We start from the raw sequence: 18,005 nt of genomic DNA, 5'->3' as shown, positions 1-18,005 counted from the left end.
CAGAGATGGAGTGGCAACTCTTCGTAATTCATGCAAACACATGTTTGGATTCAAGGCGTTACAATGGGATGTCTAGCATTCCACTACGCTTTTAAGTCATGGCATGCTCGGCACCGCTCTATAGTCCATGGGCCAGGCCAGATATTGGTACCATCTGAGGTGGCAAAACCTTTTTGGTGTCATTTTGTTTGTTGGGCATATATACGCTTATCAAGCTATGATAGCATTTCCAAATGGGTAGCTTAGTCGTAGTAAATGAATTTTTAACCAATTTGGTCTCGTTGTTATATCCCTATACTTCTGAATCGAAACTAACCGCTACACAAAGAAGAGCGCTGTCTTCTGTATGTTCATGCAGCTCTATGGTATGTTCACAGGTGTTCTATTGTAAACGCGGTGCGCTTAGTCTTTATTCAAGGCAGCGAAGGGAATATCCAAAGGTTATGATGTCCACAGCGCTTAGTCTTTATTCTAGACGGCGAAGGGAATATCCAAAGCGTATGATACAGTGTATATCCTTTTATCTAAAAAAACAACAACAAAAACAATTCTTCGTGAATTTTACCGTATCTTTCAATTATTATTTTATCATTTTCCGGCGAAAACGCTACGGTGAAAACGCTGATACCACGCCAATGTCGCTTTATTTCCCTCCAACAATAAAAGATAATGCAAAAACAATGTACCGGTACACTACAATACATTATAATGAATGATATTGTAAATGAACAAAGTGATTTTTGTTTAAAACTGCTGTATGTTGATAGGGTAGTATAAAAACAGTATAGATAATCCCTTTTATGAGGAACTTTAGATATGATAACGGTACATTGGTCTAGATAAAGACTAAGCACACCGCGTGACAGCTGTGGACATCATAACCCTTTGGATATTCCCTTCGCTGCCTTGAATAAAGACTAAGCGCACCGCGTTTACAACAGAACACATGTGGACATACAGAAGGCAGTGCTCTTCTTTGTATAGCGGTTTAGTTTCGATTCAGAAGTATAGGGATATAAAAACGAGACCAAATTGGTTAAAAATTCATTTATTATGACTAAGCTACTCATTTGGAAATGCTATCATAGCTTGATAAGCATATCTATGCCCGACAAACAAACTGACACCAAAAAGGTTGTGCCACCTCAGATGGTACCAACAACCCATTTTTCGGGTCTTGGCCCATGGACTATCTATTCGCAAGACGAAGTTCGGAGACGAAAAACGCATTTCACCTTTCGTTGAATTACAAGCTTTATTTCACCGTAAAATTTTAAATGAAATACTCGAATTGATTTAGAATAGTTTAGGAAAGAATTCAATATTATAAACATGTATTTCTAGTTTCTTCGTAATGCGCAAATCGAAATGAAATGAAAATTAGGCCCTCTTAAAAACCTAATATTTTTCTATAATGCGCACATTTCCGCATGTCAGTTTTTTAATCTTTTAATCTGGGATATTTTGATCTTTCAAAAAAAGTATTCCGCTAAAGGGTGTTCCAGCGTGTTTTTAAACTATTTGCTGTCAAAATTGTCAGTTTTACAATGCATTTTGATTCGCTGCTCCAATTCAAGGTACACAAATTCATTGTTGCCATCACATTGAAAGAGAGAGCGAATTGCAGGAGGGGCAAGTATTTCTAGATGTGAGAGCGCTAGTCCCGATTATTGATGCTCTCTTTTGTCAAAGCACATGGGTTAACACCTGTAGTTGAACGCATAACTTCTCGGCGGGGCCGCGCATAACTTCAAAGGAGAGCAGGAGTTGCCTCTCCTGTAGCACCTCCCTGCTCCCATACACATCCATTGACCCCTGTGCAAAGTGAAAGTTTTGTACAGAGGGTTGAAAATAGAGCAAAATCTGGAACCTAACTGTGAAATTAATCATGGATTTCATGAAACTGATTTATGCCTTCATATTTAAACCACCTCCAACAAAATTGTACACTATTCAGCTATCACTGATATCAATGACAGTGTTATCTGATGTATAGTTTATGAATTGATAAGAATCAAAAGTGGGAAACGTTTTTTGAAATACATGCCTAGTACAATGCGTAGCTGTCAGACCTAGTATGCTACGTGCCGTATGTACCCTATGCTATAGCGTAACCTACGCTAAACATATTTATGGAGTTCTTAACACACAAAAGGATTTTCTCTTTTATCGAAATCTGTAAGTAAAATGATAGCCTTGAACTTACACAGACCCAACGGATGAAGTATTCCCATCGTGAACCCATCGTGATTATCGTCAGATAATCTCACATATTTGCTGAAACTTGTAAGAAGCACAAACGTTCAATCCTTTGTTTGGTGTTCCATTTTTTTTTCCCTTAAAATGGAAGGCCGAAAATTAGCGCGTCTATAACTCACAATCGAACATCCCGGCCCTATATAGACCCTACTATGAGTATCTAGCCCATTTTTGGAAAGCCGAAAATGACAATGGTATACAAATTAACAAGAAGTAGACTAATGCAACCTATATTACGTTGTTTCAGCTAGGAGAGAACTTGATTCATCGAACACGAATACACTATTGTGAAATAATGTAGAAAAAAGGGTTTTCTGTTCTTGAAAATGTAAGAAGTGTACCTTTGGGCAATCAGTTCTTTGTCCTGAATGACTAGAAATAATTCAGAATATAATTAAAAGACGGTAAGGAAACGATATGAAGTTGCTGAGTCATTCAAAACATACGATATCATAATTATAGTAAGCAGATATTCTTGCTAGCTATTGATTTTGTCACATAAGTCTACCATCTGTGCTTCTTCGTTCAAGTGGTAGTGGATATGGGGCTCCAGCACAGTAACGTGATCGTGTCAACACATGTCTGTTCTCTCATTCTTTTATTCTACATGATATAGTATTTATATGTAAAATTATGATACAAACTGTTGGCGATCTATTAAATACATGCGAGGAGACCAAATTTTGATCATAAGTTTGAGTTTGAGTTTGAGTTTGAGCTTATTTAAAATAACAACAATATATGTACAGGAAAGTTTGAATACATGTTTATACATCAATATTAATACATAGCACATTAAAGTAACTGTCTAAACGATTTAAAAACACATATTGAATATAATCTATAATATATAATGGATAAATGATTATGTGATCTAAAACTAGTATTAATCAAAAAAGAGCTACAATATGGCGATGTTGTACACAATGAGGTTGCTAAAAGAACCAAGAGATAGCATAGGTGCTAGTAGGTGTTGGTCCTTTTAAACACGTATTACATAATGAACTATTAAAATACTTTTAAAAATACTGTTATAACATTATTGATTTGTAGTACCATTGTCTATACAGATTTAATGTGTTTTGCTAAATTACTTCGGAAATTTTTCCTGGTATTGATACTCCTTAAATTTTTTGGCAAAGTATTCCACAATTTCACTCCTATATAAGAAAATGAGAGTTGGCCAAACTTAGTTTTACATTTTGGTAGATAAAGCAAGCCTTCTTTTTTGCCCCTTGTTGAATAAGATAAGGATATTTTGACAATATTCTACTAGATCATGTGGCATATTTCCCTTTGATAAATCAAATATAAATGTACAAATGTAAAGTTTATGCAGTTCAAATACGTCCATTACTCCCAGTTTTTGAAACAGGGGATCAGAAGGTGTTCTGAGTGGACTGAAAGTGATAACTCGCATGGCCATTTTCTGACTATTAAAGACGAAGGCAGTTTTTTTTTATAAAAAAGACAGGCACCATGGCAGGCAAAGACCACACCTCTCTATACAATTTTTGATGCCTACAATATTTCTTTGTCTTGTCGCTTCTTTGAGACAATTACCTAAGTCTCGGCGAGTTTTGAATAAGTCGCCTCTTCGTTTTTACACCTCTTCCTGAGGCGTTTTGGAACAACCAATCACCTTCCCACCTCATGTATAAAATGCAATTCACCGTTATGTTGAATTCAGGGGAGGGACGGAAGTGCCCCGCCTTCCAACTCTCCAGTAAAACATTATCTCCGTCTCGGCGCTCTGTCAACATTAAAAAGAGAGTCAATTCGTGAGTTCGTTTTGGATGTTTCATTGCATATAGACACTTCAATTTCACTAGGAGAGAGCTGTAATGTTTTTAGCAATTCCTTCCACTTTATTAGCTCACCTGAGCCGAAGGCTCAAATGAGCTATTGCGATCGCTCTTCTTCCGGCGTCCGTCGTGCGTCGTGCATAACATTTTTATACCTCCGCCAAACGAAGTTTGAAGGGGGTATATAGGAATCAGCGGGCGGTCGGGCGGTCGGTCCGTTGCAAATCTTGCGTCGCGAACTACTTCCTCAGTTTTCAACCGATTCCCATAAAACTTGGCACAGATGTGTGCCTTGGGTTGTAGATGTGCAAGACGTATTTTTTGACAGTACCCAAAAGTACGTTGCCATGGTAACGGCATATTATGGGCAAAAATGGGTACAAATCTTGCGTCGCGAACTCCTCCCACAGTTTTTGATCAATTTTTATGAAATTAGGTACAGATGTTCATCTGAATATGTTAATGTGCAAGACACATATTTCCGCAGTGGTAAAAAGTGCGTTGCCATGGTAACGGCATGTTATTGGTAAAATATAGGGCAAAATGCTTCCTGGCAAAACTGCTTCATCAGTGTTCTTCCAATTCTCATGGAATTCATATTGAATGTTTGTCTTAGGATATAGGTCAGCATGACACATTTCTTGACAGTGACAAAAAGTATGTTGCCATGGTAACAGCTCACATATTATGAGCCAAAATGATGGAAAATTTTGTGTTGCAAAGTACTTCCTCAGTTTTTGCCCAATTTCCATGAAACTTGGTACAGATGTGTGCCTTTGGTTGTAGATGTGCAAGACGCATTTTTCGACAGTACCCGAAAGTACGTTGCCATGGTAACGGCATATTAATGGCAGAAGATCAAGGAAAGATCTTGCGGATTTAACTACTTCCTCAGTTTTTTGACCAAAGCTTATGAAATGTTGTTTTGACCAAAGCTTATGAAATGTTGTTTGGCGGAGGTATATCCAGTCGCTGTAGCGACATTTCTAGTTACATTTTCATCTTCTTGAGAACCCCATGACCGATTTTCACCAAACTTGGCAGGTAGCATCCCTAGGGGGAAAGGATCTCAATTTGTTCAAATGGGCACCATGCCCCACCTGGGGGGGGGGGGGGGGGGCAGAGGGGCCCAAACCCCCAAAATTAAGAAATCTTTAAAAATCTTCTTCTCTGGTTAGAACCAGAAGTGATAGAGCTAAGTTAGTACTATGAGCTAGTACATTGATGACTGTAGTTTCAAGTTTGTTCATGGCGGAATCAGGGGTGCCCCCCTTGGGACCCAGGGGAGGGGGAGAGGGAGGGGGAGGGGTCCTAATGGGGCCCAAATTGTACATTTTCATCTTTTTCTTGAAAAAACCCCGTATGAATTTTCACCAAATTGGCAGGTAGCATCCCTAGGGGGATAGAATCTCTTTCTCGTCAAATGGGCACCATGCCCCACCTGGGGGTCCACAGGGGCCTAAATTGGGGCCTAAATTGTAATTTTTCATCTCTTTCTTGAAAACCCCTTTTATGAATTTTCACCAAACTTGGCAGGTAGCATCCCAAGGGGGATAGAATCTCAATTCCATCAAATGGGTACCATGCGCCACCTGGGGGCCCCGGGGGCCCATCCCACTCCCAGTAAGGAATCTTTAGATATTTTCTCTAGAACCAGAAGTGATTGAGCAAAGTTAATACAATGAATTAGTATATTTATGACTGTTGTTTCAAGTTTATGGCAGAATCAGAGGTGCCCCTTTCCCCCTTGGGACCCAAGGGAGTGGGGTGGAATGGGTCCAAATGGTGGTGTAAATTGTACATGTTCATAATCGTTGACAAACCCCTTGATGAATATTCATCAAACTTGACAGGTTGCATGCCAGGGAGTTAAGATCTCAATTTGTACAGCAGGGCACCATGCTCCCCTTTGGGGACCCAAGGGGCCTAATTCCACCCCCCCCCCCAACATTAGGGAATATTTACAATTCTTCTCTAGAACCAGACTTGATAAAGCAAAGTTACTTTGTGTTTGTACATTGATGACTGTAATTCTAAGTTTGTTCATTGCACTCGGGGGAGGGAGGGCAAACGCACCTCCGAAATTAAGGAATATTCAATAATATTGTTCTCTAGATTCAAAAGTGATAGGGATTTAAGTCTTCTTTTTTTCAAAACTGCATAGTCCAACATTCTATAAAGTACAGTGTACCTTGCAGGTATTTTTACCAGTGTGATGGAATATGCAAATGGACACCATGCCCCCAGCTCTCAAAGCTACCCCACCACAAGTTTCCAATGTTCTCAGGTAAGAGTCTGCCAGAATGCATGGAAAGTGAACTTGCGATACTCAAGTGAACGCGAGACCCCCGGGTCTCTTGTTTTTGTTAGCATTCAAAATAAATTCCCTTCGGCATTGAACAACAAGGCAGAAGAATAGATCACTAATGAATCATGTAGTGATATTGGTTTTTTTTTTCAGAGATCGGAATATGTCTTCGTATTTATCTTATCAAAACATGATACAGTGTATTCAAACACACACACACACACACACACACACACACACACACACACACACACACACACACACACACGTGCATGCACAGATCTGACATCAAAACAATTGCAAAGAACAAACGAAATGAACAGAAGTACTATCACGTAATTGTCTCCTGCCGAAGGAGTCAGAAATTTCGCAATCAACAGAATAAGAATCGATTTTCATTCTGGCTGAAGAAAACATTTCTTCTTTTCGTTCTTTTCGTTATTCTGCTCTGCACACGCAATCATTACCTTAATTACGATATAATACGGCGGCTTTCACGAGCTATCATAGCTTATCGGGAATTTTATTTTGAGTGCATTGAATCGAAAAATGTAATATAATGAAACAGAAAATAAAGAAAGCTCATTATATTTGTAAAGTGCTGTATTTCTATTTAGGAGTTCCTGCTTCATTGCATCTTGCAAATCAGCCGTTAGACGAGTACTAATATACTATAATACTCGACGCTCTTTGTTTAGCCATATAAGAAGATATGTCTGTCTTTCTGCCCCTTCTTGCCTTTTTATTTGCATGTGGGAAACAAGGCAGTCAGTTTGCAGTTGAAGCATCACTTGTCACACGGACGAATACACCGGCAAGTAAAGTCACGAGCCCTCTGAAAACATCTTACATAAGGTAAGTTTAGATACATCAGCGCTATTGTTGCGTAAGTTCGAAACAATTAAGATTACTGAAAACAATATCAAAGCCACTGTTTACTATTGGGAGCATTGATTAACAGAAATGTTTGAGTTACCACATCAGATGCCTACAGTTTAGTTGCATCACTATAATATATATATATATATATATATAAGTGATAACAGCAATTAGTTTCTGCTCGGAGTCCAAGAAAGTATAGATTCACAACAGTAGTTCAGTATGAAAACTCCGTGAGAGACGTAGTTAAAATCTGCCATTGACTTGACAAAGCCCTATGGGCGAAAATTCGTCAAAACTACGTCTCTCACGGAGTTTCCATATTGAACTACTGCTGTGAATATATACACATGTATATATATATATACATATCCACAAATATGAGGAGATATCGCTCTATGACTCACAGCTGTATATACATAGGCGATTGTGATTTTATTTTAGAAACGATTTTGATAAAGACTGTTGTTCATCTTTGTATATTTAATAATACTTTCTCTCTAAAAAAAAATCGAGTGAAAATTTTCACTCTAAAAAGAGTGAATACAAAAAAGAGTGAATTTCGAGTGAAATTGGAGTGAATTTTGAGTGAAAATGCTCATTTTCACTCATTTTGGAGTGACGTCAGGGATCACTCGAAGATTTTGGAGTGATCCCTGACGTCACTCCAAAATGAGTGAAAATGAGCATTTTCACTCAAAATTCACTCCAATTTCACTCGAAATTCACTCTTTTTCGTATTCACTCTTTTTAGAGTGAAAATTTTCACTCGATTTTTTTTTAGAGAGTAACATTGATTATACTGAGTAAAATCTTTACATTTTGTCGTTTCTATCCCTAACTAACATTTTAGAACTCTCTTGAAGGACTAAAGCTGTTTTGTTTTTAGCTTTAAATGTAAATTGTGGCTTTAAGTATTCCCACTGAAGTTGATTATGGAAGAAAAGGTGTCATCAACGAACACGAAATGGTAAAGAATATTTATTAAAAATGGGTGTGAATAAGAGTCAAAGAATTGAACAGTTCTATAAAAAAAAGATACTTGTATTGAAATAATGTGAGATACTGAAGTCATGGTCTCAAAATACTTTTTCTCAATATTAGTACAATGAAGAAGTTAAAAAATAATTTCGTGGTTGATGGAAAAACAGCAACAACATGGTACCCATCAAATTCACATAGTTATCCATATTATTGTTGTATCCCCCGATCAATTCGGAGGATACTATTGGCCTTGTTACGCCACCGTTCTACTGGTTGCGGTTCTTCTCGGATCATCTTCAAATTCGGCATGAAGGTGTATTATGGTACAGAATAATTATAACCCAAAATGAAGAAGCCCATCGAACTGGTGATAGCGCCCTCGCTTGTTCCGTCTTTACACAGAAAAAGTACATTTTCAGGGTCTGCTGCTGTGTGCCATACTCGCCATTTTTCTTGACCGATGTTTTTTCTCGAATTTGGTATGTAAATGGATCACAGTCAAGTCTAGACACCTATAGCTATTGGTAATGCTACCCCCACTGTTCCATCTTTTACAGGGTCAAAGGTCACCCTAAGATAAAAATGTGCATTTTAAAAAAAAACATTATTCTATAACTTGATTGTTAGGCCTACCCATCAGATTTTTTTCAGACTTGCTGTAAGGAGGTGTATGGGTGGTCATTCTACGTGTACAGTGTAGGACACATGCTCAATTGTGATGACGACGCCTTCAGTGTTCCGACTTTGACGCCATGTCACATTTCTTGTCTCGTATGTGCTCTATTAGCTATAACTTGCCGGATTTTATTCAAACTTGTTGTGGAGGTTTATGGGTTTGTTTGTTTGTTTTTTTGTTTTTTTGTTTTTTTCAGGTAGCACAAGTTTTCCTTGACAGAGCCCTCATTGTTCTGACTTTTTAAGGATGACATGTCATATTTCTTGTATGTGCTATATACCAGCCTCATTTCTCGTCGGATTTTATTCAAACTTGCTCAATATGGATGGTCATTCTACATTTACATGTAGGAAATAACAATTTGTGGTGATGGTGCCCCCAGTACTCCGACGTGGATGCCATGTGCATGTCATATTTCTTGTATGTGTAACTTCTATCAGCCACATTTCTTGTAGGATTTTATTCAAACTTGCTGTGAAGGTTTATAGGGAATTATTATCATTCTAGGTAACAGAATCTTTCATTGACAGCGCCCTCATTGTTCTGACTTTTATAGGATGACAATATGTGCTAGACCAGCCTTATTTTTCGTCGGATTTCATTGCATCCTGCGGCAGTTGTGATATTATTATTCAACATTTTGGCCTTTAAAAAAGTCATGCAGATGGGTTGTCGGGATGTTCAGAGGATACATGTGCTCGAACGGGTCCCCCGTCCTAGTGCTGTAATTACAATCTGCATTGAGTTGACGTGAATGATAGATTCATTATTATGGATGGCATTAATTCAAGCTAGAGCAATCCACCGCAGCAGTGCGAGGTCGAATAGGATGCTTCACTTTTCTTAGCAATCACATCTGTCACGAGAACATTTTCACTTTTTATCAAAATTTATCTTGACCTCTGACTGGAGACTAACATTTTTCCCTCACTGCATCAAGGATGCATTTCCGTATTAATTTCCACAAAATGCTCTAAAGAGTATCAATATCGGACTTACTCTTCACCTTGTGACCAATAACCTTGAATTTCGGAATTCATGCCAAATTTGGTAAGATTCACTTCTACTTCTGTCGTTTTGTTTGCTGTTAATCCTTTGAAATATATCAAATTTAGAGTGTCCATAAAGTGTCATTTCATGAGAATAGCCGAATATCACAAATACTACTCATAGTAATTACTGTAAATCATGTGAACGTAGATATCCCATGAAAGCAAGAATCTGTTTTACCATGGTAATTCGTTGTGCTGTATTCCCCAGATTCACATGACACAATACTTACGCTGTTGTTGTTGTTAATTTTGACATTTGACACAAAGAAATAATTATTTCAAGGATGATCTTTGATTCTCGTGTGTATGTTTCATAATACCACATGCAGTATACGTTAGTCCCATGCCCTGACACTAGTTGGCTCCTACTTCTTCTTCTTTTTTGTGCCACAACATTATATGCTACACTAGGATATTGGTTTTACTGTGCATCTTGTTTAACCCCCTTCCTCGCTACTTATACTTTTTTCACCCTTTTAACACTTACATCATTATATTGGTCCATATCTAGTTTTATGTTGCCTCTCCATTCACATTCATGTATCCTCCACAGGTTACCCACCCTTGAGCTTACTGACTAGTACTGGCATTACCATATCATTTTATTCGCTCACTCTAGTCTATTTGCGCTATTTCCCCTGCCAAATCCTAATGTTACAATGAAAATTAGTATGCTGCCACTGTCACAGTGGTAGCCTAATTGTGGTGATGGCTAATTGTGGTGATGGCTAATTGTAAACGACTGTGAAGAAACTTCTTTGTTTTCTTAATACATTCAAATTAGCGGTTTCGGTGTTGATAGGCACGGTTAGAGTAGATTATACCTATAGGGCGATTTATATAAAGTTCAAGTTGATTTATTTCATTTCCAACAAAATAATTAGGAATACAATGAAATGGAGACTTAATGAGCTCCTTTGTGGAGACAGTATGAGCTCCCTCGTGGAGACGATATGAGCTCCCTCGTGGAGACTTGGTACATACACATATATTTAATAATGTTCATATTTTTCTAAGATTAATAATGCCTGTTTTATGTTAAGTGCTGTCTGGGGCAAATTATTTGTATAGGGCCCCATTTTTCTCTTTCTTCTTTCTTTCTATAAAACAACAACAACAACAATGAAATGTTCGCTTATACAAATGTCACGAAATCATAACAATGTGATGAACGTAATAACGTGTCATAAAGACGTTGATCGCGTGCTCTGAACAAAATGGTCGAATTAAGTTGATGCATGTTTATTTTTATTTTTTGTCCTTCCTGGGGAAGGGGTCAATTCTTTAACTTTCTTTTACTCACAAATATAAATGTATAATCAAGCAACAAAAACATAACATTAACCCTAATCAGGCTGGGCTTTTTTGGCTATGCTGTATCTGGGGGGGGGGGGGGGGGGCCGGATTCCGCCCCCCCCCCTTCAGATCTCGCCTATGGAACGCGTGATCGCGCCGAAAATCGGCACACGCGACGCCCGCGACGTATACTATCAAAATGTATGGTTGCTTTCTCCGAAAAATTTTCTTATATTTTATATTAATTAATTATTGTGATTTATGCATAAAATCAGTTTTGGGCTCTAAATCACTTATTAATGCTCTAATTAAGCTAATTACTTTTTAAAAATGTTTCTTGTATCATTCTCCTGAGACATAGAATAAAAAAAATCTGTATCGAAATTAATTTCTTATGTATTTGATTGTTTTTGAATTTCTTATGTATTTCTTTGTTTTTCGACCTTTTGTTTTTGTTTGTTTTTTGGCCAAAATTTGTCACAGACATTTTTCGAAGCTTTATTATGCTAAAATAAATTAATTTCGTCCATTCAAAGTCAAGATCTGAATTTTTATGTGAATTAATTGAAAAAACACAATTTGCATTGGATTTGTACACAAAATCACGTTTTGGAGCAATTTTGGGGTTGACAAATTTTTTTCGAACGGGCGTCGGGTCAAAACGGTACGCGCGGGGGCAACAATTTTGGTCTCAAAAGTTGCGCGACACTTGAAAGAAAAAAGTCATGAAACATCGCGGCGGGAGCTTATCGCGTTGCAAAGATATTGCGCGAAACGTCGAGGGGGGGGGGGCGGAATCCGCCCCCCCCCAGCCTGATTAGGGTTAAAGATGCAGTATTTTGTGTGTGTGTGTGTGTGTGTGTGTTTCATCAGCACGAGAATACCCCCCCCCCGAATGTACAATACTAGTATATTTTGTTTCTGCCACTTACCTGTCATTCACATAATTATAATCTCGAATGTTTGTAAAAGTCACGAACGTGTCACGACTATTCTATCCCTATAGGGAAAAGGTGCTGACGAAACTAACTCTGTCGGATATCATCCAGATCTACAAAACCGACATCGATCCCGAGTTCTTTGACTTTGAGGTTAATCAGACGGAGCTGACCCTTCAAAATAAGACAGAGACTATACCTGAGCAGGACCGATGCGCCGTGGTGGGCAACTCGGGCATACTGGCCGACAGTCGGTGTGGAGCTGCCATTGATGGTCACGACTACGTGTTTCGAATGAACCTTGCCCCGTTCGGGGGCGACCTCGGAACCGATGTTGGATACAAGGCAAATGCGACAACGATGAATTACTCCCAGATGACTAGACTTGGTCGAGCTGCAAGAAAGACATTGTCAATTTCAAATACGACATTGGGAACTTGGGTAGAGCGGGTCAAGATGTACAATCACTCGGTGATTTGGTATCCGAAAGGAGGCAGTCGCAAAGGAAATATGAACAACTTGGGAAGAGCTATGGGCAAGCAGTTTAACTTTGAGGCAAGATGGGCCTACAGCCCCATGTCACTCTTTGGGGCAATCCCGAGGTAATGTTATACTCCACCCTACCCATGTTACCTCAGTCTGTGTTATGTCTTCTATCTCAATCTATCTCAGTAGTCGATTTATCTTCATGAACCTTTATGTATTCACCTACCTTGACAATAGCTATTTATCCACCTATGAATTCATTATCTTTCCATCTGTCTTGATATGTCTGCTTTATGTCCCTCCAGGTCGTCTTTCTGTCAATCTTGTCTTGACTCTTTACTTTTCTAAGCCATAAAAAGAGAAATTTTCATTTACTGTAGGGGCCTATATATCGCGTCACTATACACTACACGCCATGGCACCATACAAGACGTATGCCTATTACGTCTTCTGCTGAGCTGTGGCAGTGGTACATGCGTGCATGTAACAGTATAGTTGTATTATACATTGATACCTTTTCAATCACATTAATTCATCTTGTATATTTAGAGGGTGCATGAGTTTAAAAAAGTTAATATGGCGAGAATTGCTAGTTAGAGCCCACTTTACAAATCATCTTTGAACATTAAATGTTACAACACTTATGAAAGAGTGTTTCGCCCTAAATCATTTGGTATCATTTGTGTGCGACATTTGTTCACGCTTGAATGAACACGAGACGTTATAGGAGAGTAGAAAAATCGACTTGCGCCAAAGTATGGTAGGCCTAATGATTATGTTTGATTGATACAATTGGGATTTAGGCATTAATTCGGTAATTGAAGATTCAAAGTATACTAACAAAAGTATTCGTGCATCATAATAGCAAAACAAACACACAGTCACACTCAGACTGTCAGACAAACAGACAGGCAGACAGACACAAAGACACACACACAATACACACACGAGTTGATATACTGTCTTGATGTCCTTTGTTAAGGGTATGGCTCGTTGATTGTACAACTCGTGGGCTGTATGACTCATGGATTTTTTTTCCCAATGTCGAGCTCGTGGGCTGTATGTCACGTGGGTATCGGGCTCGTGGGATGACCTCGACAACATGTTCGCCCTATTCAGAGGTTATTAGGTTATTAGGTTATTACGCGGAAGTTGCAAATTTGGTCTCAAAAGTTTTGCGAGATTTGGAAAAAGGAACAAAAAGGTCAAGAAGCCTCATGACGAGGCCTTCTCGCATTGCAGAATATTGCGCGAAGTGTGTGTGTGTGTGGGGGGGGGGGGGGGGGCAACTATACCCTGGATAACTACCACCCGGATAATTACCACCCGGATAATTACCCCCCCCCCCCCCCCCCTCCGGCTATTTTCGCCCAGGGCAAATACCTCCCGGACAACTACCCTCCTAGGGCAATTACCCCCTTGGACAAATACCCCACCCACGGACAATTCCCCTCCTAGGGCAATCACCCCAGGGAAATTTCCCCAGGACAACTACGGATAACTACCCCCTGGATAACTAGGCCCCCCCCCCCCCCCCCGATAGATATCCCCGGATTACTATACCCCTGGATAACTGCTCGTACCCCTCGGAAAACTACCATCCGCGGTTGTAGTTTTGGTATAGGCTTCCATATCCGAAGACAAAGCTCATGTACGTTTGGAAAGTACCCTTTTCTTGCACTGTCATCATTCATTCTTTGCGTTTGATCTATTACCATTATGACACAAATGACGATACACATGTGAAAATGAGTTGATTTCACTGGAAATCCCTGGAATTTCCCTAGCATAAGATAGGGGTCCTCGATATAGGCCTAAAGCCGTAATTTCTGATAGGATCTGAGCACCGTTTCATGAAAGTTGTCGGCCCTGACAAGTTGTCAGTCTCTGACAAAATTACCATAGTAGCGGCATTCGTTGTAGGTCCATGTAGTTCCGTGGTAACAAGTCAGTGACCAGAGCTTCTCAGCTAATCAAAAACCAGGATTGTACTGAAATTATCAGAGATTAACAACTTGCCAGAGCTGACAACTCTTATGAAACGGTGCCCTGATCTGTCCTAGTGTGTAATTACAGCTAACTGTCCATACAAGTGTAATTGTGCTAATTTTCATATTCATTGTTGATACTTATTGGTGGAGATGAGGATTGGGCTTTTAACTTTCTGCGAGATACCGAAAAACCACTTACGAAATATTACAGAGCATACCATTCTAAGAGGAATTCGAAGTTTATACAATGAAAATCGGTTTTGGAATGACTGAGACACCCAAAAACAAAGAAGACAAAGCGATCCTCAAAAGGTGGGTCCCACCTATCATTAGGGCTGCTCTGTTTTATCTCAGCAATTTCAAAACCAATTTTCAACAAATGAACGTTGAATTCCTCTTGGAATTACATGCTCTTTCATATTCCGTATAAAGAAGTTTCTCATTATCTCTCTCTCTCTATCTATCTATCACACACACACACACACACACACACACACACACACACACACACACACACACAAGTGGAAAAATGTTGTTGTTGTTGGGGGGGGGGGGGGGGTAATTGCTGTAGGAGGGAATTGTCCTGGGGTAGTTATCCGGAGGGTGGTTTCCAGTGGGTTGTACTCTCTAAAAAAATCGAGCGAAAATAGTCACTCTTGAAGGAGTGAATACAAAAAAGAGTGAATTTAGAGTGAAATTGGAGTGAATTTTAGTGAAAATGTTCATTTTCAGTGACCTCAGGATCACTCGAAGATTTTGGAGTGATCACTGAGGTCACTCTAAAAAGAGTGAAAATGAACATTTTCACACAAAATTCACTCCAAATTTCACACAAAATTCACTTTAATTTCACTCTAAATTCACTCTTTTTTTGTATTCACTCCTTCAAGAGTGAATATTTCACTCGATTTTTTAGAGTAGTAGAACCCTTTTCCGCAAGTTGATTTTTGCTCTCTCGCAAACAATATCTTCTGTTCATTCAAGCGTGAACATAATACCACAGACACACAGACACACACACACACACACACACACACACACACAAAATGATACCTGAATGATTTTGGATATTGTAAACTGTCTTTCAAACAATATATGATGACCTTTCGTTCAATGCTGATATTTAAGATGAAATAGAAATGGCAATTTTCTCAATGTAAATGTTTTAGCATTCTCCATGTATACCTACCTTTTCTGTTACTACTTTACTGTATCTTAGATACTTGTATATACACTATATATATATATATATATATATATATATATATATATATATAACGAGAGTAAGGAGGCGGTAGACGTTGCTTAATTGAATCCTCACAAGTGATTTCAATCAAGCTTTCGGGCTTTCTGCCCTTTGTCAAGACTGAGGACAAATCGGACAAAATACAAAACATGGATATTATATACAAAAAATAAAAAATAATAATGATCAAAACAATAGTGAAAATAATAACGACAGTGAAAGAGGCAGAGACGGCAGGGAATAATTACACAGATGGGAGTGTATATATGCATCAATATTGCATAGTATAACTTGTACATATATATATATATATATATATATATAATTATATATATATATTTCTCTCATATTCGCCTTTTACAAATCAATTTGCAATCCCTTTAGCCACTACACTGTACTCTCAAAACTCTCGTCCACCATTTACTTTACAGGATTTGGAAGAAAAGAACGCCCTCAACGGGACTGCTGATCGTATCTGCAGCTGCCATGTTCTGTCGTGAAATAACTATGTTTGGGTTCTACCCGTTCTACGTCGACTCACGTAATCGAACACTGTCATACCATTACTATGACAACTTTAAAGTGAACTACACAACGAACCCTCATAAGATGCCTTGGGAATTTAAGCTATTTGAAGACTTGGAAAAATTAGGTGCCTTACGACTCCAACAGGATGTGTGTGATCCAAGCAGCTTTCACTGAACTATACCTGTCGTATGTACATTTGTATTCGCTGACGTATAAGTTATGCCTATTGCTGTCGAGGTGACTGTTCATCCTAAAGAAGTAATAGCGTAGTTAAATGTTTCTGCAATAACACATTACATTATTTTTCTTTTTAAATAAAGAAATGTTAGCTTTATGCTAAATTTCAAAATTTAGGCCAAAGGAGAGTGGCGAGTGCCGCTGATGCTGAAGACGAATTAAATCCTTCGTACGGCACTGGGTATGACGCATGATATTACACACACAGTACTCTTTTTTTAAATATCCCAATTTATGACCTAATAGCTGCTTGAGAAGTAAACAAATTTCCGCACAACGAAACAGAAACTAAAGTGAACCCCGTGTTGTTAATGTATATGGCAACAAATCCAGAGATACATGAAGACTAATCGCACTTGAAGATAGAAATCTTATTTGATAGTCCAACACTATGTCAAATGTCAAACTAATGAAACATTCAGTTGTTGAGAAAGGTATAATCATAGGTTTTACACACAATTTTTGTTTAAAAGTGACACTGTATGAACCTAACAAAATGAATAATATTTATATTCAAATGTAGACATACATATCTCCTCTTCAAAATTCGTTAAAAAAGTGTAAATTCCCTGCCACTTTCATAGCTGTGAGAGATTGACTTGTTCTCGAATTAGTATATGTAGTTCGTTGTCCGTTAGTATACTTTTATAATTGTGTCTTCCACCTTGCATGGCTATTGTCTTTCATATAGTGAGGAACTCGGAAAAGCACGGACACGCATCAAATTGATACTAATAAACGTATATATACGAGCTGTGGTGCAGGTGTGTCGGCATGTTCATTTGTATTCATTCATATCTATGGTTGTACTTGTTTCACAGCGAGAGTGGGGAAATGTTTTCTCTCTATCAATGAGAGGACCGTTCGTGGTTCGAACGAGAAAAACACGAATGAAAAACACAGGCAGCCAGCAGATTGAAACTACTTAATATAGCAAACTAAGGAGCTGTGGTGCAGGTGTAATTTCTTCGATCTAATTAAAAAAAAATCAACAGGTTGCCCCCCCCCCCCCCCCCCCGCCACTCCCGCTTGGTCGGCTCGTGTGGTTGAGTCTGACTCAGAGTGAATGGTTGAGTTAGATATCTTAGACCAAGTACGTGTACATGTATTATTGAAACTAGACCATGGTCTAGATAGAAGAAAACTTTCAACCCCCCCCCCCCATTATCTTTAAACTCGGATAGTAGATGTTAAAATACAAATGTAATTCAAAATGCGAAAATCACGCATTATAGAATTATAACAAGTCTGTCACCTTTCCATTCACTGCTGCTGACTTTGCCATTGCCGGTGAGAGCTATCCACCTCTAGTTTGCAAAG

At 38.7% G+C, this 18,005-nt stretch overlaps 1 protein-coding gene across 1 annotated transcript; it reads left to right on the top strand.

Annotated features, from left to right (window-relative positions):
* Window positions 1–7,084: 7,084 nt before the first annotated feature.
* Window positions 7,085–17,675, top strand: LOC139738376 (CMP-N-acetylneuraminate-poly-alpha-2,8-sialyltransferase-like). The gene is made up of 3 exons (XM_071649012.1): window positions 7,085–7,227; window positions 12,266–12,799; window positions 16,352–17,675. The coding sequence occupies exons 1-3, from the start codon at window positions 7,085–7,087 to the stop codon at window positions 16,620–16,622; spliced, it is 948 nt and encodes a 315-aa protein (XP_071505113.1). The 3' UTR covers window positions 16,623–17,675.
* Window positions 17,676–18,005: the final 330 nt, after the last annotated feature.

The sequence above is a fragment of the Diadema antillarum genome, unplaced genomic scaffold, assembly GCF_040938485.1.
Source record: "Diadema antillarum isolate AM-2024a unplaced genomic scaffold, OU_Dant_1.0 seq00000739_RagTag, whole genome shotgun sequence".
In the NCBI taxonomy this organism is placed as follows: Eukaryota; Metazoa; Echinodermata; class Echinoidea; order Diadematoida; family Diadematidae; genus Diadema; species Diadema antillarum.
This window is presented reverse-complemented; position numbering and strand designations above follow the sequence as displayed.